This window comes from Cryptomeria japonica, chromosome 7, assembly GCF_030272615.1.
Source record: "Cryptomeria japonica chromosome 7, Sugi_1.0, whole genome shotgun sequence".
Classification (NCBI taxonomy): Eukaryota; Viridiplantae; Streptophyta; class Pinopsida; order Cupressales; family Cupressaceae; genus Cryptomeria; species Cryptomeria japonica.
This window is the reverse complement of record NC_081411.1, coordinates 835,665,267-835,685,006: the sequence shown is the minus strand read 5'-3', so window position 1 is coordinate 835,685,006 and position 19,740 is coordinate 835,665,267. Positions and strand designations below refer to the sequence as shown.

Here is a 19,740-nt window from a genome sequence, read left to right as displayed (position 1 = left end):
CTTTTTCATCACACCTCAAGGACACACAATTCCAAAATCATATAGACTGTGGTTTCCATGCACCAATAATATTGCAGAGTATGAAGCATTCGCTATAAGGCTTAAAATGGCCATTGAGTGGAATGTCAAAGAACTCCATGTCTATGGTGATTCACAACTTATCATTAATCAAATAAATGATGAATATCAAACAAAGGATGATAAGCTTATGCCATACAAACTGCTAGTGGAGGAGTTTAAAGGACACTTTAAAGAAATCACATTCACCCAGATTCCCAGAAATGAGAATAAAGCAGCAGATGCAATGGCTACAATAGCATCTCTCTTGCAAAATAAGGAGAATCAACAGCGTTAAGAATTTCTCTTGGAAGATATCTTAACCCCTACCATTTAATCCCATCATACCTATCGAATTTTCCATATATCAGGAACCAGTCAATCCTTATACGGTCAAACCTACCAATGTTTGAAAGATCATATCCTTCCTCTCAAATTATCTCGTAATCAAAGATGAAATTTTATTCGTTAGTCCTCTCGCTATACTATTATTGTTGATATCCTATATAGGCGTGGTCTAGATGGTACTTTGTTGAGATGTCTTGAAAAAGACGAATTTGAGAGAGTTCTTAATGACATTCATGCAGGTATTTGTGGGACACACTCAAGTGGTTTAACATTGGCTAAGAAACTTCTTCGTATGGGTTACTTTTGGCCTACTATAGAAAGAGATTCATTCACGTATGCTAGAAAATGTAAACAATGTCAGATCCATGGAAATCTCATTCATGCGCCAACACAAGAGTTATATCCTATGATAGGATCATGGCCATTTTCACAATGGGGCCTTGATTTGGTAGGAAATATCAATCCCTCATCTTCTAATGGACATAAGTTTATTCTGATTGTTACTGAATATTTTACTAAGTGGATTGAAGTAGTGTCTTTAACAACAGTGATGGGAAAGCAAATATCATCATTCATTTTGAATTATATAATCTGTCGCTATGGAGTTCCTATGACCATTATCACTGATAATGGAAGACCATTCAAAAATCAAGATGTGAAACAACTATGTGAATAGTTTCATATCCAACATAGGTTCTCTACTCCATATTATCCATAAGGTAATGGTCAAGCTAAGGCATCAAACAAAACTATCTTGAAATATTGAAGAAAACAGTCAATGAAGCTGGAAAGGACTGGCACATTCAGCTAAATCCTACTCTTTGGGCATACTGAACTAGCATCCGCACTCCAACAGGGGCAACTCCATATTGTTTGGTCTATGGATCAGAAGCTATATGACCTATAGAAGTAGAGATACCTTCTCTACAAGTATCCTTGCATGGTCTTATACCAGAAGAAGAACAACAAGTCTCTCGACTCCAGGAACTAGAACTGATTCAGGAACATCGCCACAATGCAACAGAACATTTGAAAGTATACCAACAAAGAATGGAAAGAAGCTATAACCATAGAGTCAAGCCACGTATTTTCCAGATTGGAGATATAGTTCTAAGGGAGAATCCAGGAAATCAACAAGACTGGGAAAAGAAAGGAAAATTTGAACCAAATTGGCTAGGACCTTTTGTCATAGTAGCAACATATGGATCAGGAGCATACAAGTTATCTACTCCTGAAGGTGATTGGTTTGATGAACCTATCAATTCTATCCATCTCAAGAAATTATATGCTTGAGATATAAAGTCCTGAAAAAAATCAACAAAAAGGGTATAAAGTCTTGAAAAAATAATCAATAAAAAGCATATAAAATCCAAAAAATGCAATAAATTTAGATGGTGAAAACCTGGTAAACAGGCACTATCTAAAAAGTAAGTTCCTCCATCTATGAGATTGCTTTGTGCACCTATTCTACTCCATCTTATCACATCTATCACTTCCATCATATCCTAGCTTATCCATTCCATCTTTTGCATCCATTGCTCTGAACCATTTAGCAAGAAATATGCAGCTTACCAACAATTATCACTCTTTGACATACTTGTCATAGTCACTATCTTAAAAATCAATCAGTCTACATTTGTATCTCGCCATGGTTTGGATCTTGATCAATTCATACATTCATAATAATTTTTGTTTCCGCTGGGGGCAAAATCCTAATTCCTTTTGCTAAGGTGATCTTTTGAATATTTGAACATCCCAAAACATTCGGAAAACTTAGAAAAAAAACCAAAAACACCTAGGATTTTGAAACAGATAACGAGCAACAAAGCAATGAAGATCAAGACATTTCATCAACAACTAAATCATGAAACTCAAAAACCGAAGAATCAATCAGTAAGTAATAAAGGATTATCAAAGATCATTCATCAAGATGATAATATCAGTTAATGACCATAAGAACATGCGAATGACATACAAGATTCAGTGTTTATATCTTGATTTTATTGCTAATCATGTACTCTATGCAACTCAAGGATGTCCATGACTAGAGAAGCTATGATGGGGCATGATTATTTTCTTTGATTGTTGTCTGTGGTTTATCTCTTACTATGGTATGTACTTGTCTTAGGATATGATCAGCAAAAGATCAAGGAGGATGTTCCAAGACATACATGAAAGGAGATAATCCTTGTCTATTTTGCAAGCAATACTCAGGTTAGCTTGATCCATTATATCAAGTTGCTTGTATTAACTTGCTATATCAAAATCCATGTAAGGAATACTCAGGTCATCTTGAATCATTATGTCAAGTTGCTTGTATTTTCTTACAACATTTAAAGCTCAATGATGAAATCAAGCATTGTTACAAGAACGCATATGAAGAATGGCAGTACAATTTTTAGTTAGTTCATTATTCAGTTGCATTATAAGCATTCATTTGTCAGTTGCATTATAAGCATATCATTTCATTAACAGATCAATGGTCATAAATAAAGATTGAGTATACTTGGACAAACAAAAACAATTTGCATTTAATCATTATAGGTGCATTCATTTTAGAATCATTTTAATCATCATCCATTTTCATTTAGTTGTATATAAAACATTTGCATTAGTTTGCATTAGTTTGCATTCAATTCAGTGCATTGCATTAATCATGTAGTATCAATATTGTTTGCATTATCATTTCATTTAAGATCATTTAGTTGCATCTTTGCACTTAGATTCATAATCATTATAAACATTACATATAGAAATACAAAAACATTTCATATAGATCATTTGCATCGTCATCAAAAGCAAATCAATCAATCATTTGCATTCCATATAGATCATTACATTTGCATCGTTTAAGATAGTAATCATTTTCATTTGCATCCAAGATCATCAAAATCAAAAATCAAAACAAAAACATATAATCATTTCATCCATATCATCATCACATAGAATAACATCATAAAGAAACATCATCCATATAATCACTACATCCATATAGTTAAAGAATCATCATCAAATAAAAGTATCATCCATATAAATCATCATCATCATATAGAATCCATGTCTGCATATAGATCATCATAAAAACAATAAAAGTCCAAGTATAAAATGATATCAAATAAATAATACAAGTGCCTCAAATCAAGTCATGGCTATCCTGTAACACTACCACCTGACTCTGTTTGTCTTTGTGGTTGTGGGTGCGAAGATCCTCTAGATGCCTGTCTCCAATGATCACCACTCCTCTGAGGAGGTCCCATGACCCCACCACTGCTAGTGTCCATCAGCACAATAGTATGATAACTACCTGCTCTTTGGCTCTTTGTAACTGCCTCCTCATATCGTCATCGCCAGTGGGAAGTCTCCTTCTCGACCCGAACTAATGCTCTAACAGTGTCAGCCGAGAGAGTTCCTGATCCAACCTACTGAATGTGATCAAGAAGGCTCTAAGTATCATGTTGTCTCCTAATAGCTCTATCCCTCTCATTCATAAGAGTCTGCACCTGTGCTCAAAGCTGATCAATCTGTGCTCTTAGACTGTCAATGGTATCCTGCTCTGGCACATCATGCTCTGGTGCATCCTTCTCTGGTATATCACGCACTGGTGCATCCTGCTCTGGCAAATCCTATTGTGGTGCATGAACCCCAATCCTCTCCTCACCAACAACATGTCCAACTGCTGGAATCTCAGTCCGAGTAACTCTCTGAACCCGTCGTCTAATAAGAGGAACATGATCCTTAGGATCCTCATCATCTCCACCGTGAGCTGCAATAACCCTAGGGTCTGGCTGAATCTGTCCAAAATCAATGCCTCTCCTGCAACCCCCATCCAGTCCAGTTACCCTACCTCCTCCTGTCAATGGCAACCCTCTCGGTGATCTCATACCTGCCCTGCCATGCTCTCTCCCAATCCATCCACTATACCTCCCACCCATAGGACGTGGTCTCCCAATCGTGCCAATCGGTCCAAACGGTCCTCCACAAACTCTCAGTCGGCCTCTCCTCCGTCCAGGTCTCCTACCACCACCACCTCCATCCCCACCCTCATCTCCACCTCCCCTAGCCTCATGAGAAGCTCTGAGCTCTCATCTCCGTCTCCGTCTCCTAGAAACTGGATCATCTGAGTCATCATCCTCATCTCCTAAGATGGGAGGAGGATCTACTGGATCAGTAATGCGAGGAAATGGATGAGCTAATATGTACTGAGCATAATCTGCAGTAACCTCAGGATCAAGAATGTGCAATCTCATATCATAAGCCACTCTCGGAGTAGCAAGAAACTCTGCACGAGCAATCTCAAATGATAAAGAAGGTCCCCAATCTCGCCTATCTTTGTACCACCGAGCATATATCGTCACACCAGGAGGCATAGGTTGGATGATACCAAACTGTCTCAAAATGTGACCAATCAACTGTCGCTCAACAATATAAGGTGTCCGACCAATGAGATATCTACTCTGCATGATAAATGGTAATGTTTGTGCATCATCCATCCATGGCTCACAATCAACATATGGTCTCCAAGTAATGCTATTCAATGAATCAAGCACCCAATGCCAATACTCCATCTTACCCAGCTTATGCTGAGTAAGGATACATGCATAGAAATACACATATGGCTGCCTCTCTCCACGAACTCTGTGATGGATGGGCTGAGTAATAGCAATGTACTCCCAACACCAGATCTGCAATAAAGTGCATCCTGTAGACAAACTAGCACTCTCATCATACACTACCTAATGAAGATCATGATATAAATGTGTCAGCATGCAAACACCCCAAGCATATCGAGTACGATGTTGCATCCTACTCAGGAGAATCTCACCCCATCCAACCGAAAAACCTCATGATCACCTATCAGGACATATAAATCCTCCAATCAGACCAACAAGAATAATGGGAAGAGCCTCGTAATACATCACCATATCAACCCATCGAATCTCTCCTCTATCAATGCTATCATCAGCAAACACGATTATGCAAGCCTCTGTACCAACACAATCCTGAAAATCATACTGCACTATCTTGCCAATCACTAGGATGTGCGGAATCCTATAGACATCCTCAAGAGTCACACTAATCTCACTCGTAGGTAGGTGGAAAGTGTTATGCTTGATGTGTCATCTCTCGGCTAACGCCGTCAACAATCCTCTATTATGCGTAATCTCAGGCATATACAACAAATGGCGTAAACCACATGCATCTATATGTCTAATCTCAGCCTGTGTCAACTCTGGCACTAAATGACGTATTGCTGGTAATTTCTCCTGACACTAGAGAACATCAAGTTTCTCCTATTTATCAAGAGAAATCAATCAATCATCAAATCATCATCTATCTATCAAATCAAATTGAAGAAATCTATGCTATCTATCTATCAAATCAAACTGAAGCAATCTATGTTATCTATCTATCAAATCAAACTAAAGCAATCTATGCTATCTATCTATCAAATCAAATTTAAGTAACTTACACTGTCAAATTATTTTAAAACCTGTCAATCATGGTTTTTAATCAATCACTGAGTTCACTCAAAACTCTGCTACGCTCTTACATCAGAAACTAAATTGGTTTCTTAGAGCTACTCACACAATCAAGCTAATCAAAGCAATCCATCAATCACGCAATCAAAACAATCCTATCAATCAATCCAGCAATCAAAGCTATCTATCAATCTATCAATCACGTAATCACTCAATCAAGTCCCTATTTCATCATCAATGCATATCAAACATGTTAAATCTAATCATCAAAATGATTTTTAGCCTTTGCACTTATCAAAAAATATCAAATTTGAGCAAAAGCGCTATCCTATTAAGCATTTGCACTCTAAATCTAAATGCATTTGTGCTAAACTAGTGCATATGCGTTATCTTTTTGAACAAATGCGCTAAATCTATAGGCATATGCACAAGCCCATGCAAAAGTGCTACCTTATTGAGCAAAAGCACTAACAAACTAATCATTTGTGTAATCCTATGCAAAAGCACTAACATCCTTAACATATGCGCTAACAAAAAGACCATTTGTGCTAAAACATGCAAATGCGTTAATCCTAATTGCATATGCACTAAAACAAATTACAAATGCGCTAACCTAACGCCGAAAAAATTCAAAAAAAAATTCAAAATTCAAAAACGCGCTAAAAATATGAAAATTTGCACAAAAAGTTGAAAATAAAGCTTGGGATAAGATACATACCGGATACCCATGCTCAATAGGTTGGTGATATCGCCGAACACGCTCAAAACGATGGTTCTCCACGAGAATCACCATTTCGCCACCTCAGCAAGAATATTTTCTCCACAAGTTGACAAGGATAACAATGGATTACAATTAGCCTTGGTTAATTTTATATTTACTATTTGAAGAGTAATTAATTTCAATGGGGCAATTTAATTTTTTTTTTACAAATGAATTTAATTGACTAAATTTTTTATCAAATATCATGAGATCAATCGTTCAAACCAATTTTTTCAACAATTTCATGATTAATCTCCTGAGGGAGCACATAATCAGGGTTTTCATCTTCATCGGGCGCATTATCAAGACTTGATTTAATCTTTGAAACAATGTTGTCTCGACATCATTTCAAAGAGGGGCAAAATGTATACACATAAAAATGGCCATGAGCAATTAAATAAATATTTTATATTTATTTAATAATTATTCTTCTATTAAATAGTTAATTTGAAAAGATTAATTTATTTAATTCATTTTCATGTCTTTCTATTAATTAATATTTTATTAATTAATTCATCTATCCTATTCCTCTAAAATAATTAAATATCTAATATTTATTTATCCTTTTAACCAAGTTAATTAAATATCTAATATTTAATTATCTTCTCCAAACAATTAAATATCTAATATTTAATAGTTATTCTCCTATCCTATAGTTTCAAATATTAAATTATTATTAAATTATTTAATCCCTTTTCCAACTCACCCTCCATCTCCACTTCATCTTCCCTTTGCCAACTCATCAAACATGTGGCTAAGGAAATTAATATTTCTTAAATATTAATTTATCATTTATCTTCAACTTCCAAATTAATGAATATTGTGTACGTACACATATTTCATAACCATTTCCTATATTCTCTCCAACACCCCTACATCTTAGGAAGGACTTGAGTCCACTTGTCCTATCATGCCTAAATCTTCTCCAACCATCCCTAGATTCCCTGAGTCAGCAACCTAGTCAAGGTGAGATTAGTGACACTTGTCTTCTCCTTCCCCCTTTCTCTCAACCTTCACCTTTTCTCACAACCATTCAAATCTGCAGATCTGATCAGGACCGTTGATCTAAGCCACGTCATCTAATTCTCTCAAGGTCTATAAAATCAAAAGCTTAAATTGAGAGAGAGTTAGTCTTCAAATCAATCATATGCATCTGTGAGTTTTTGAAGCAAATAGCAAATAGCAAATAGTAATAGCAATAGAAATTATCATATAGCATCATAGCATAATCATGTAGTATTGCATATCATAATATCAGTTAACTACAAGTTATCTGTCCATTCTTCATATGCCATCTTGGAAGCTAACAGTGCATTGTCTGAGAGCACACCATCTGCAACCAGGAACAATGGAGTTAAGACACAATGAGACATAAATCATGAAGGTAATATTAATGTTTTTATTTCATATATATTTCATGTGGTTTCATTGGTTGAATTTGGATTTCCTGTAGTATTTCCATTTGTATTTTGTGAAACTAACTTATTGCAGGTAATATTTTTGAGGATGAAATTCAAGTCGACACAGTTTGAATGCATTATAATGATGCTGATAAGCACTACCATAAATTTCACCAGTATGATACTGATTGTGTGCTAAGTTTAGTGATGAAATCATTATGTTTTAGTGCAAATGAGCTATTGAATGTTTGCTACGCCCTAGGATGTTGCTCCTATGCGCTAATTGTTTTGATTTCTTTGTTTTGCTATGTTGAAAAATAACACTTGTGATTTTGATGGATGATTTTCTGAAACTGACTTGAAAACATGACATATAGAAGAAATAACAATTTTATCTATGCTAAACAAGTAGTGTATGTTCTTTTGAGGATGTGTTCAAATCCCCAATGTTTTCGCCGGTTTGGATAACAATAAGATAGACCAAGCAAACTCTTTATTCAAGGGTCATCAACAATATCATAACCCACTGGTCTCGATACTCCGTTAGCTCAAACGGTCTTGTCACCTCCTAGGGGGCGCCCATTTTTTTGCCTTTTACCAGAAATTAACTCAAAGTGAATTGCTTCACAATTGAGTAGTTATCTTGGGAGATATATGGTGAATGATCTTGGGGGCAGATTCTTCCCCACCCTTGCACTATGATATTGCCAATGTTTGGCAGCTGACTCAGCTCAAAGTTTCTAATGCTAAGGTTCTTAATCAGGCTTATGTTCGGTCTTTAGTGATAAAATCCCTTGGGAGGCTTCCCAACCTTTGGAACAAAGGATTTACGTATCTTAAAGATACTGGGGGAAGACTAATCACTGAGGAAAACCGTTGAAGGGGACTTTCGTCAACCTCCACTTTTGATTATAGTGGGTTGGAACACTTGGAGATAAAGTTGTTTCCCACTTAGGTCATTCCCCTCTCATCGACCATTAATGGCGCCCTAAGGGCAACTCGAGAGGGCAAGCCTTGTAAAGGTTTTAAGTGCTTAAAGTAAAATAAAGCATAAGAGTGGTTTGGCTTTTTGGTCACCCAATTAAGGGGAGAGCATATACCTTCCACTTTCGAGAGTGTTTTGGCTTTTTGGTCACCCAATTAAGGGGAGAGCATATACCTTCCACTTTCGAGACAAGGCAAACAATATTATTTTTAGCCTTCAAGACAATGATTTGCTAAAGTCTATTTGGAGATGTTGCTCCAACAAGCATGGTGTTCTTTTTAGCTTTTCATAGCAAAATGTGTGTTTCAAAACCTTGAAAAACAAACTTGGTCAACAAAGTAAATCATGAATTTGGTCAACAAAATGAAAATCGTGCAATCAATCCTCAATGAAGCTCCTTTTGCCTTGTACAAAAACAATGAAAGTGAGATTCTTTTTAACCTTGCCAAATAAAGGTTTGTTTGTAGTTCTTTTTAACCTTTTTACAAAAAATGAAAGTGAGGTTTTGTTTTAAGGACCAAAGGAGTGATGAGGTTCTTTTTAACTTAACACCAAAAGAGAATGGGATCCTTTTTAACTTTGCAAAAAAAGTTTGTTTGTAGTTCTTTTTAACCTTTTTGCAAAAATGAAAGTGAGGTTTTGTTTTAAGCACCAAAGGAGTAATGAAGTTCTTTTTAACCAACAGGAAATGAACTCTTTTTAAACTAACTTGGAAAAGCTAGAAATAAAAATAATCAAATGCCTAAATATAACTCCTCCCATCAACAATCAATGATTAGTAACCTGCAACAAATAAAGGTTAGTGAAAAATTAAGGCCCTAGGTGAGCTTATACAAGCCTAACTTTCACTTATGTTACAAATTATTCCTTCTTTTTGCCAAAGTCACGTGCTGGAATTCTGCACAGATTCGCTACAGAAAGGTACAAATGCGCTAAGGAATGACTCCTACGTGCTACACTGATTATTGAATGCGCTACACTGATATCCTGATGCGCAAGAAATAAATTGAAAGTGTTATGCACTAACAGTAAGCTCCAAAGCGCTAAAAAAGGTTCCTATACGCTAAATAGTGCGATGAACGCACTACTGTTTACCACAGATGCGCTAAAGAAAGTTCTCGATGCACTAAAACAGTATTCCAGTGTGCTTGTAATCTTTGTCCTACACCAAAAATGATGTGATTTGTGGGGATGAGCCCCACAGTGGGCGCCAGAAATGTATGTGGGGAAATTGGGTGACAAAAATGTAAAAGTCAGATTCAAAAGACCCACACACCAATGAGACTCTTGGTGAAAATATAGGAACTATCTGAAATAGTTCAACTTCCCAAGGGGTGTCCCATTGTTCTCTATCTCACATGATCCCTAAAGTCAATGTTTTGCTCTCAGATCACTGAGCAAAGTGACTTAGGAATGATAACTCCAAGAACGAGTGATGTTTGATTTATATGCATGAATGCATTCTAAGATGTATGATATTGAATCTATGATGATTAAGCTAACATAAAGATGATGATATGATAAAGGATTAGCAAATTATCTTAGCAATGATATACTAGTCTAGCATGGATATTCTATGATATATTAAAATGCTTCTAAATGCTATTATGATGTTTTTTCAAAGAGAGGCTAAAAATGCTTAGTAGTTAGACTATAATGTAGATGCATGAAAGATTATTGTTTTTTGAAAATGAAGAAAGAGAGCTCTATTTATAGGGAAAACAGGGCAATGGATGGTCAAGATTGAATAATCTTAACAAGGGCTAGGTTAATCAATCCATGTTCACAATTCTCACCAATAAAATGGTGACAATTGTCAACAAGAGGTTGCTTGAGAGGAGATGAAAGAAGTATTTAATGCTTGAGAAGACATGAAGGTTACCTTAGGAGGTAAGGTTATGGTTAGGTCAGGTTTATCCAGTGGATAAAGCTTTTACCCAAGGGGTAAACTCTTGTGCAAGGGTTAAAGGGATAACCAAGGTTAAAGCCATGAATGCTTGATGAGACCCTTGGGTAGATGAGAAATGAGTTAGAGAGAAAGTCTCTAATCATGCAAGAAGGTTGAGTTAACCATTAATGGTTATATAAGAGCCTTAAATGGTTTGGAAGACTTTGGAGGCTTTGAGAAGTGACTTCTCTTTGATTAGGAATGTGACAATAATTAGGAGATGAATTAGGCTAAGTTGGAAGTGATTAGAAGAATCTAGAAGGGGTTTAGGAGGCAAGTGGGAGATGTAGGAAAATGCAAGTGGAGGGAAAAGGATTTTAATTAAAATAAAATTACTTTATTTCAACAAAATAAGTGCAACTTGCATAAGTACAAGTGGGGGATTTAAATAAATAAATTAGATTTATTTATTTGTAAGGATCAATTTAATTAAATGTAAATTTAATTAAAAAGGGAGAAAGGAGAATTAATTAAATAGAGTGATTTATTTAATTAAAGGCTAGAAAAGGTTTAGGCGAACTTAATTAAATAAATTGAGTAATTCATTTAATCAAATAGATGAATATGAAGAAATTAATTAAATAGAATTTAATTAATAGGAGGAATAGGGTTAAAATAAATATTAAATATTTATTTAGGAAAGTGATCAGATTTATACATCTACAGTTTCTATTATGCTATCTTATCTATTATCCATATTGATCTATCCTTTATATCTTTTCATCTGACATGTTAGTCTATAGCTAGCATGTTTGCGATGTATCGATTAGCAATATCTATTTCAAGCTTCAACTTCATCTCGCTAGGGGCAACCTCGTCTGATCAACAAAATTTTGCCTCCTTGTCAAGGCTCTTTTCTTTATCTTCCTCTACTTTAGCTTCGCATCTCTCAGCAAAGACATGCTCGCTACAGTGGGGGTAGAATGTAATATCAAAAATCACACCTTGTACAATTCAACGCAACAAGTGACACCTTCCTCCACGTCATCGGAGGTCATGTGTTGTCGTTTTTGTCTTCTTATCCACCTGGATCGCTTTGTCAACTCTAGATTCAAATATTACCAACTGCCGACTTTTCATCCTCATGACCCTAGCACGACGCAGAGATGTCCACGCAATGCACTAGCGTCCCACAAATCTGACAATTCACAAGTGGTTGTTTGAGCGTTACGCTTGTGCCTAGAAGGAATCGTAACGCCCCTGCATGTGCCCACTGACCTCGGTTTTCCTTCCAGAGCCTATATCTCTCCCATTTGGAGGCATTTTGGGGGATTCTTGGCATTTTTGATCATTTTCTTGTAGGTTGAAGCTTTTGGGTGATTTTCTTGTGTAGTATTCACAAGTTTTCTATTCAATTCCTGCCATTACTGCCACCTTTGGAGAGCTCTTGGAATTCAACTTCATTCGTTTGAGTGAAGGTTCTTTGAGTGTTGAAGGGGAGTTCATCTTTATCCCTTTTTATTTCAACATCTATAGTTTCCATCTAGTTTCTCAATTTCTAATCTATTTTGTTTCCATCCTTATCATTTTATCTTTCCATCGTTGCTATTATATGGGTTGTCCATGGTGGTGGAAACACCAAAATGGGGGTCTGACAAAGGTAGACTCCAAAACACAACCCCCACATTTTCCCTTTCTCATTTGTGTGTAGGTTTGTAGTGGTGAGAAAGATATCATCTTGCAAGAGGCTTCAATTGTGGACTGGTTGTGAGTTTCCATTATAATTTATTACTTAGTGCTATCATTTCATATTCTGTGCCACTAGATTAGTTTTGTCATTTTCTGAACTTATTATTCAATAATATAGTGGCATTTATGACTTTTTGTACAATCTTTGTACCTCGTCCATACAGGATGACAATGCGTTGCACTAGTGTCCTAGATCTGTGTGTTCGTCCTCGAGACAAAGACTTAACAAAGTCGTCTGTGAGTTTCATTTGCAATCTGTTAGTTTAGTTTCACATTTTTCATCCCCTGGCTCACCCTTAGCGCCATTTTAAGTGAGGTAGCGGCGAATAGGTTTGTTATCTAGGATTTATCATCTTAGAGGTAACAAATTTCCTCCTCTACAATTGATTTAGTAGGATAAGGTTAAGGTTAATTAAAAGGTGATGGATAAAGGTGAAGGTTAAATTTAATTAAATAAATATAAATTTCTTTAATTAAGGGTGAGGGATAAAGATAAAGGATTAATTAAAATAAATAAATATTTATTTAATTGATTAGAATGGGATAAAAGGTCAAGTGTGGTTGAGAATGGACAGATTTAGGTGTCTATAGAAAGAAACAATCATTCATCCATTGTGCAATCTTTGATTTTGTCCAAATCTATTAATTTTTTATAATTGTATTACTTGCTTTTTGATATACTGAAGCTGGTCTATGACATTGACAATCATCTTCGATAAATATTGTAGTTGCGAGAAAAGAAAAACAATTTGTAAAAAGATGTTAGAGTAATAAAGCCAAAGAATTATAGTTACCTAATAACAGTTGTTAGAGAACACAATAGAGCATCTAGTTATCCAAATATGACTTTAAATGACTTGTCTTACTGAGTCAACAATCACATTATTATGCAAATCAAGACCCAAAATAGCTTTTTTCTGATTTAGCTCATGGTAAAAAACAACACAAATTTTTAAGGACTGACTCAAAAACTACACAGTTGAACCTTGATCGCAATATCATAGTTTGACTTGCTGTGGAAAATACCTCATACTTAACCCATTATTTGTTTACAAATGGGCAATCCCAAAATATATGCTTTATGTTTTCCACAATTAAGGACATCTCATTGATTGAATCATGATACACTTCCACCTATCCTCAATGAAATACATAATATATACACAAACTTAAACAAACAAAAACATATATACACAAAATTAATTATTTTAAGATTTTTAAGTGTCCTATTGTCCACACAGTCATGGAGTGTAAGTTACATATTCATTCCATAAGCTTCGAGTGCATCCACACCTCCCTTACAACAATTATTTTTAAGTATCCCATTTTATATAAGACAAAATAAATAAATAAATACATCCTTATCCTATTGGAGCATAGCTGATTATATGCACATAAATAAATTTTAGTGGAATTTGACAGCCACCCCTACCTGTCATATGATTTTTTTTTACGGTTGATCATTTCAATGTCTTTCATTTGACGTTTTAAGAAAAATAATTGTCCAAAAGAATTAATTTGAGAATAATTTAATACAAATTCTTTTATAATAAATATCAAAATCTTAAATTTGATCTATTCTGACAAGTTTCTAAATTCACATTTAAGACATTCTTATTAAAAATATTAAAAAAATAAATTGACTAAGTTTCTAAATTCATATAAGAAAATATAAACTACTCTAAATATTCATATTAAAATATTTAAAAAATTAAAAACAATTATATCATATATTTTAAGACAAGTTTCTAAATTCAAGACAATCTTATTAATATACTTATAAAAATAAAATTGACTAAATTTCTAAATTCATATAAGAATAGATAGTATTCTAAAAATTCATCTTTATTTTATATTTTTAAACTTAGAAACAACTATATTAGACCATTTCAAAATATTCTAAATAAATTTATATTTTTTAATAAACAATCTAAAATAATATATATCAATATTATGAATTATAATACTATATAATATATTACCTATTATAAATTTTTTCAATTTATTAATAATTTAAAATGTTGACTTTAAAAAAAACATGTCAAAACTGTCATATAGACTATCAAATTCCATGCCTGATTCCATGTATTTATAGATTACCTCCATCTTATAAGATACAAAAGGTCTTTTCGTCTATCAAATTTCATGCTTGATTCCATGTATTTATAGATTACCTCCATCTTATAAGATACAAAAGGTCTTTTCGTCTATCAAATTCCATACCTGATTCCATGTATTTATAGATTACCTCCATCTTATAGGGTACAAAAGATCTTTTCGTTTAAATTTTAAAAACTCTGAAATTTAAATAAAAATTCCACTAGTACAGTCTTACATATATAAACAGAATTTAATAAGTTTTGAGTGAGCTCGGTCAAACTGTTCAGGTAAGTGAGAAAGACTACATTAATTTTTATTTATTAATCAAAATTTAAAATAATAATATTGCAAAGAAAATAAATAACAGCCCAAAAAGAACGGCGAAGGAAAGGAATTAGATTTTGGAATTTTATGTTATTATTATTATATTCTCGATGGCTCATCAATTGAGAACTGGCGCCCAAAGCTTAAGGTGTCCTCATTCAAGACTGGTATTATACAACTAGATTCTAATTTTTGTTTTATTGATCAATAATATTATTATACAGAAAATAAATAACAGTCCTAAAAGGACTGCAAAGGAAAGGAACTGGATTCTGGAATTTTATATTATTATTATATTCCCTGATGGCTCATCAACTGGGAACTGGCGCCCAAGGCTTAAGATGTCTCCAGCCAAAACTTGTAATACATAGGTGCAGCTATTTAATCAGGAAATTTAGTGGGAATTCCACATATTTCAGTTGGTCACTATTAGAAAACTAGAGAGAGGCTCAGTCAAGTTATGGGGGCCTCTCAAGTGGGTTGCTCTCCAAGCGGAAGACGGGAAACATGCTCTGTAAAACCTGAGAATTTCATGACTTTTGCTAGGTTTTCGATTCCCATGTTCTCCCCACAGGACCAGATTGTACATGATATAATAGTTTCAGCTCTCACAGCTTCGATAGTCCTGGTTTGCCTCAGGTTCTGGGATGAAATGGCCAAACGAAATGTTTTTGATCAGGTATTGATGCATATCCCTTTGAAATCATTGTATTATTTCCCGTCCTTGTTTTTGTTTTTGTGGGTACATGGGAATCACATCTGTTATCTTCTATCAGCAAAGGCAATCTTATGAGCTCTACACTGGTCAGACCTGAGCACTATACAAAACGGAATGTCAATTGGGATTGTCTTTTTAGTATTTCACACTTTCAATGAATGAAGACAAATTTGGGTGTCCACAGGGGATAATGTGTAAAGGTCTGATTTCCTTTTCTTGTTGGCGAGCACTGTTAATACGTTTTTAATTGATCCTTCACATCACACCATGAAAGACCTTAAGCGAACTGTCCTTCAAATGTGAGCTCTTCGTTACTGATGCTGAAAGGAAGCATGGACTGTCATGTCATGCTTGAAGGTGCTCAACCTGCTTAGAAAAAGGCTCAGGATTATCTCAATGCAAGAAATCACTATAAATACAAACCAAGCGTTTGAAATCTGTTATCAAATGTAAGGAAAACAGCATAATTAGATTAGAGGGGTAACCTTTTGAATAAGCTTTTGTCATGGATATAATATGACAAAACGTATCCTCACACCATCATTTGTGTTCTCTCTCTCATCCTCCATGCTTTACCCTATTCTAAAGTAACAATATAAATAATTCTATTGGCCATATTATATTACACTTGATTCTGCTTATCGAGCTTAAAGGTTATTTCTTATTGGTTAGTCTTGTTAGTTTAGCTTTGGAATCACTTGAAATCAGAAAATAGCAAATATGCCTAACTTAACATTAGCATCTAAGTTCAAACAACATGGTGGGTAAATGACCACACCGACACCTGCCCTATCTGATTTGGTTTGAACTGTAAGTACATCGTCTAAGCTTGAATAGTCTTGTGTTATTAAGGGGTGTTGTAATAACTTACAAGTTCTGAAGCTACGTATTAGCGAACCCATCAATTATTGAAGGGACCTCCTTCCTACGCTCAATTTGATTTGAGATTTGAGAGCATTGATGAAGCTTGTATGGTCTGTGTTAGGAATGAGCATTTTTAGAACTCTATAGGTTTTTAAACTGTGGTGAATAGGCACATTAATTATCAAGTAATGAACTTCTTTCCAATGGTCAAATATTTGTTAGCTGGAAAGCTCAATAAATCTTCCAGCTTTGAACCAGGGTCATTGTGGTGATAGATGCTCTGCCTCACCAGTAGATCACAGCTCGTTAGATATCAACCATATGTTTGTTAAATGATGAATCTATTTGACGTAGTATATCAGATGAAAACCTTTGCCTTCATAATTTCTATATGTAATGTTAGGTCATGGGTAGCCCACCTGGTGATTGTTTATTTAGAGGTTGGGAATGGGGTAAGGGTTTGAAAATAATATCATATACAAAACCCTACTATTTCAGCCACCCATAAATCCTACACTAATAGCTTTTGCATATGCTTCTCTGCATAAATCCTTGTAGTACGATGAACTTTATGATCACCTCCCATCCGCCGATTGCTACCTCATTGTTTTTTTCATAAACCTCCAAGCAAAGCTAACTATATTGGAACTCATCATTACTCATTTTCTTCTCCAAGAGCTTTTTACTTCCTCTCTTGGAGAAGCTGCAAATTTAACATGTGTGACATCATGGCTGCTTGATTTATATTCCTTGAAAATCATACCAACTTGGCTGGTTTAAAAGATCTTTGTCTCTCTTAATCTATATTTTCTTGTTGCTAATTTGTGCCTTAGAAACCATTTTCGTTGCAAAATGCCTTATCTGTCTAATCTTGTGGTTTGAGAAATTTTTCAATTTTCATTGAATTTCATTTTTTTTTAGTGAATCATTATGAGTCATAACAAGTTGTTTGTTTATGAGTCATCATGAGGATCTGTGGGGCTGCGTTTTGGGAGCTGGATAAGACTGGATTTATAGCGTGGCTCTCTATACTTCTTATTGATGTCGTTCATTGTCTTTGGTTGGCCTCTGTCTGTTGCTCCTGGAGGGAGCATGTCATCCGCTTTGAGACTTACTAGGCTGTTTGTTTGCTTAGATGTGTTTTATCAAGACCTGGTAGATTCTCTTGGTAGATTGTGTTAGCTCTTGTTTTCTTCTTAGTCAGCTGGTTATGTCTCTGCTGCTGGTTGGATTTTCTGGACTGGTAATCCTCTGTTGATGTTCCGGTTTGCTTCAGTGCAGGGGGGTCCTCACTGATTTTTTATGTTTCATCTTTGTTGTTTCTTGTTTGTTTGGGATCAGGGCTCTCTCCCTGCTTATCTAATACAAACAAATTGTTTGTATCATGTGGCGCTTAGTTTATTTTTTGCTAGTAAACCTGGGTGAGACACCCGATGGCTGCAAAAATGGCACCAAATTAGAGGATTCTCATAACAGTGAGTTCACCCAATAAAAATAAATAAATCAACTTAACCATCCAGCTATTATAATCCAAAATGATCCATTTGTTTACTTACAGCTACTATTAATGGTGCACAATCTACACACACCCAGATCAGATTTACTGGTTTAAAGGGCAAGGGCAAATTACATGGGCCCCTTCCAAAAATTAGATAACAATTAACATCAGGCAAAGAGGGGGCTGGTGAAAGTTACAAAGGCTCCGTTGTAGCCACATCAACCTTCTTGCATTTCATACATTTTTTTGCTTTTGGTATGGACAGCACTTCTACTAGTTCTTCACATCAAACAAAAATATCAATGTGTGCATTCATGCTTCAATAGGCTCGACACTAGGGAACCAAGTTTCCTAAAATGGGCATACTCAGACATTATCAGGTACACAGGCCAAAATGAGTGCTAAATCTAGCATGAAATTGTGAGCGACAACAATTTACAACCTACAAGATCAATGCTTAGGGTTTTCCTGATTAAACCTTCAATCATTTTCAGGCACTTGCCAGAATAATATTCAAAGGGTAGGTTGTAAAGTCTTACCATATCCAGCCCTCTGTAGACTTGGTTTGTGTTGGATGAAAGTTCAGTATCCACTTCTATAGATATAGATTAGAGTTGCTAAACATCCACATTTCTTCCTTCAGAATGTCAAGTCTTTCTCTGCTTTTGATTCTAACATGTAACAACAAAGAAACTTTTGGTCCGAAGGAAATTTACCATCAGATCTCCTACCTAATGATCCCTGATCCATTTGTTGATTGTCTGCCTCGACAAACCGTTTTTACCAATTCCATGACATCTTTGTGAGTGATAGCAGACACATATATTACTTCTTCCTGGACGTTTTCGCCACTTTCACCTTGATCTCCCTCTTTACTCTAATTTTGTTGTTTGTTTTAAGAGATAAGAAACGTATTAAATTAGATTATACATAATAAAAATCAATTTTTAAAATAAAAAAATCTCTATCATAACTCTAATTGATACAATTTCAAATTATTTAACATAAATTTTAATATCATACAACAGATATATACTTATGAATAAAAATATATAAATATAAATAAACCACAGTACATTTTTTTTCCAATATTGAACAAAGCAATTTTACAAATAATATATGCTACTAAAAGGTAGCAGGAAAAAGCATAGACAATCTAATCAAAATTACATAGAAGTCATTAGAAGGTTCAAAGAAGACTATTCATCCACTGTAACGATCTTTGATTTTGTCCAAATCCATTAATTCTTTGAAATTGTATTACTTGCTTTTTGATTAGCTGAAGGTGGTTTATAGAATTGATATCCATCTTTGATGAAGACTGCAATTGCAAGAGAAGAAAAGCAATTTGTAAAAAGATGTCAGAATAATAAAGCTCAAAAATCACAGTTACCTGATAACAGTTGTTAGAGAACACAATAGAGCATCTAGTCATCCAAATATGCCTTAAAATTACTTGTCTTACTGAACCAACACATTATCATACAAATCAAGACCCAAAAATAACAGGAAAGTTTCCCAAGACATCGGTCCATTGTTTTCCACATCTGGACAAAAAGGACATCTCAC

General features: G+C 34.8%; 1 protein-coding gene across 1 annotated transcript in view; it reads left to right on the top strand.

Moving 5' to 3' along the window:
- Positions 1–15,408: 15,408 nt before the first annotated feature.
- Positions 15,409–19,740, top strand: part of LOC131074278 (probable phytol kinase 2, chloroplastic) — a 45,024-nt gene continuing 40,692 nt past the window's right edge. The window contains exon 1 of the mRNA XM_058010862.2: positions 15,409–15,770. Coding sequence (XP_057866845.1) covers positions 15,552–15,770 — 219 coding nt within the window. The 5' untranslated portion in view covers positions 15,409–15,551. The remainder of the gene's footprint in view (positions 15,771–19,740) is intronic.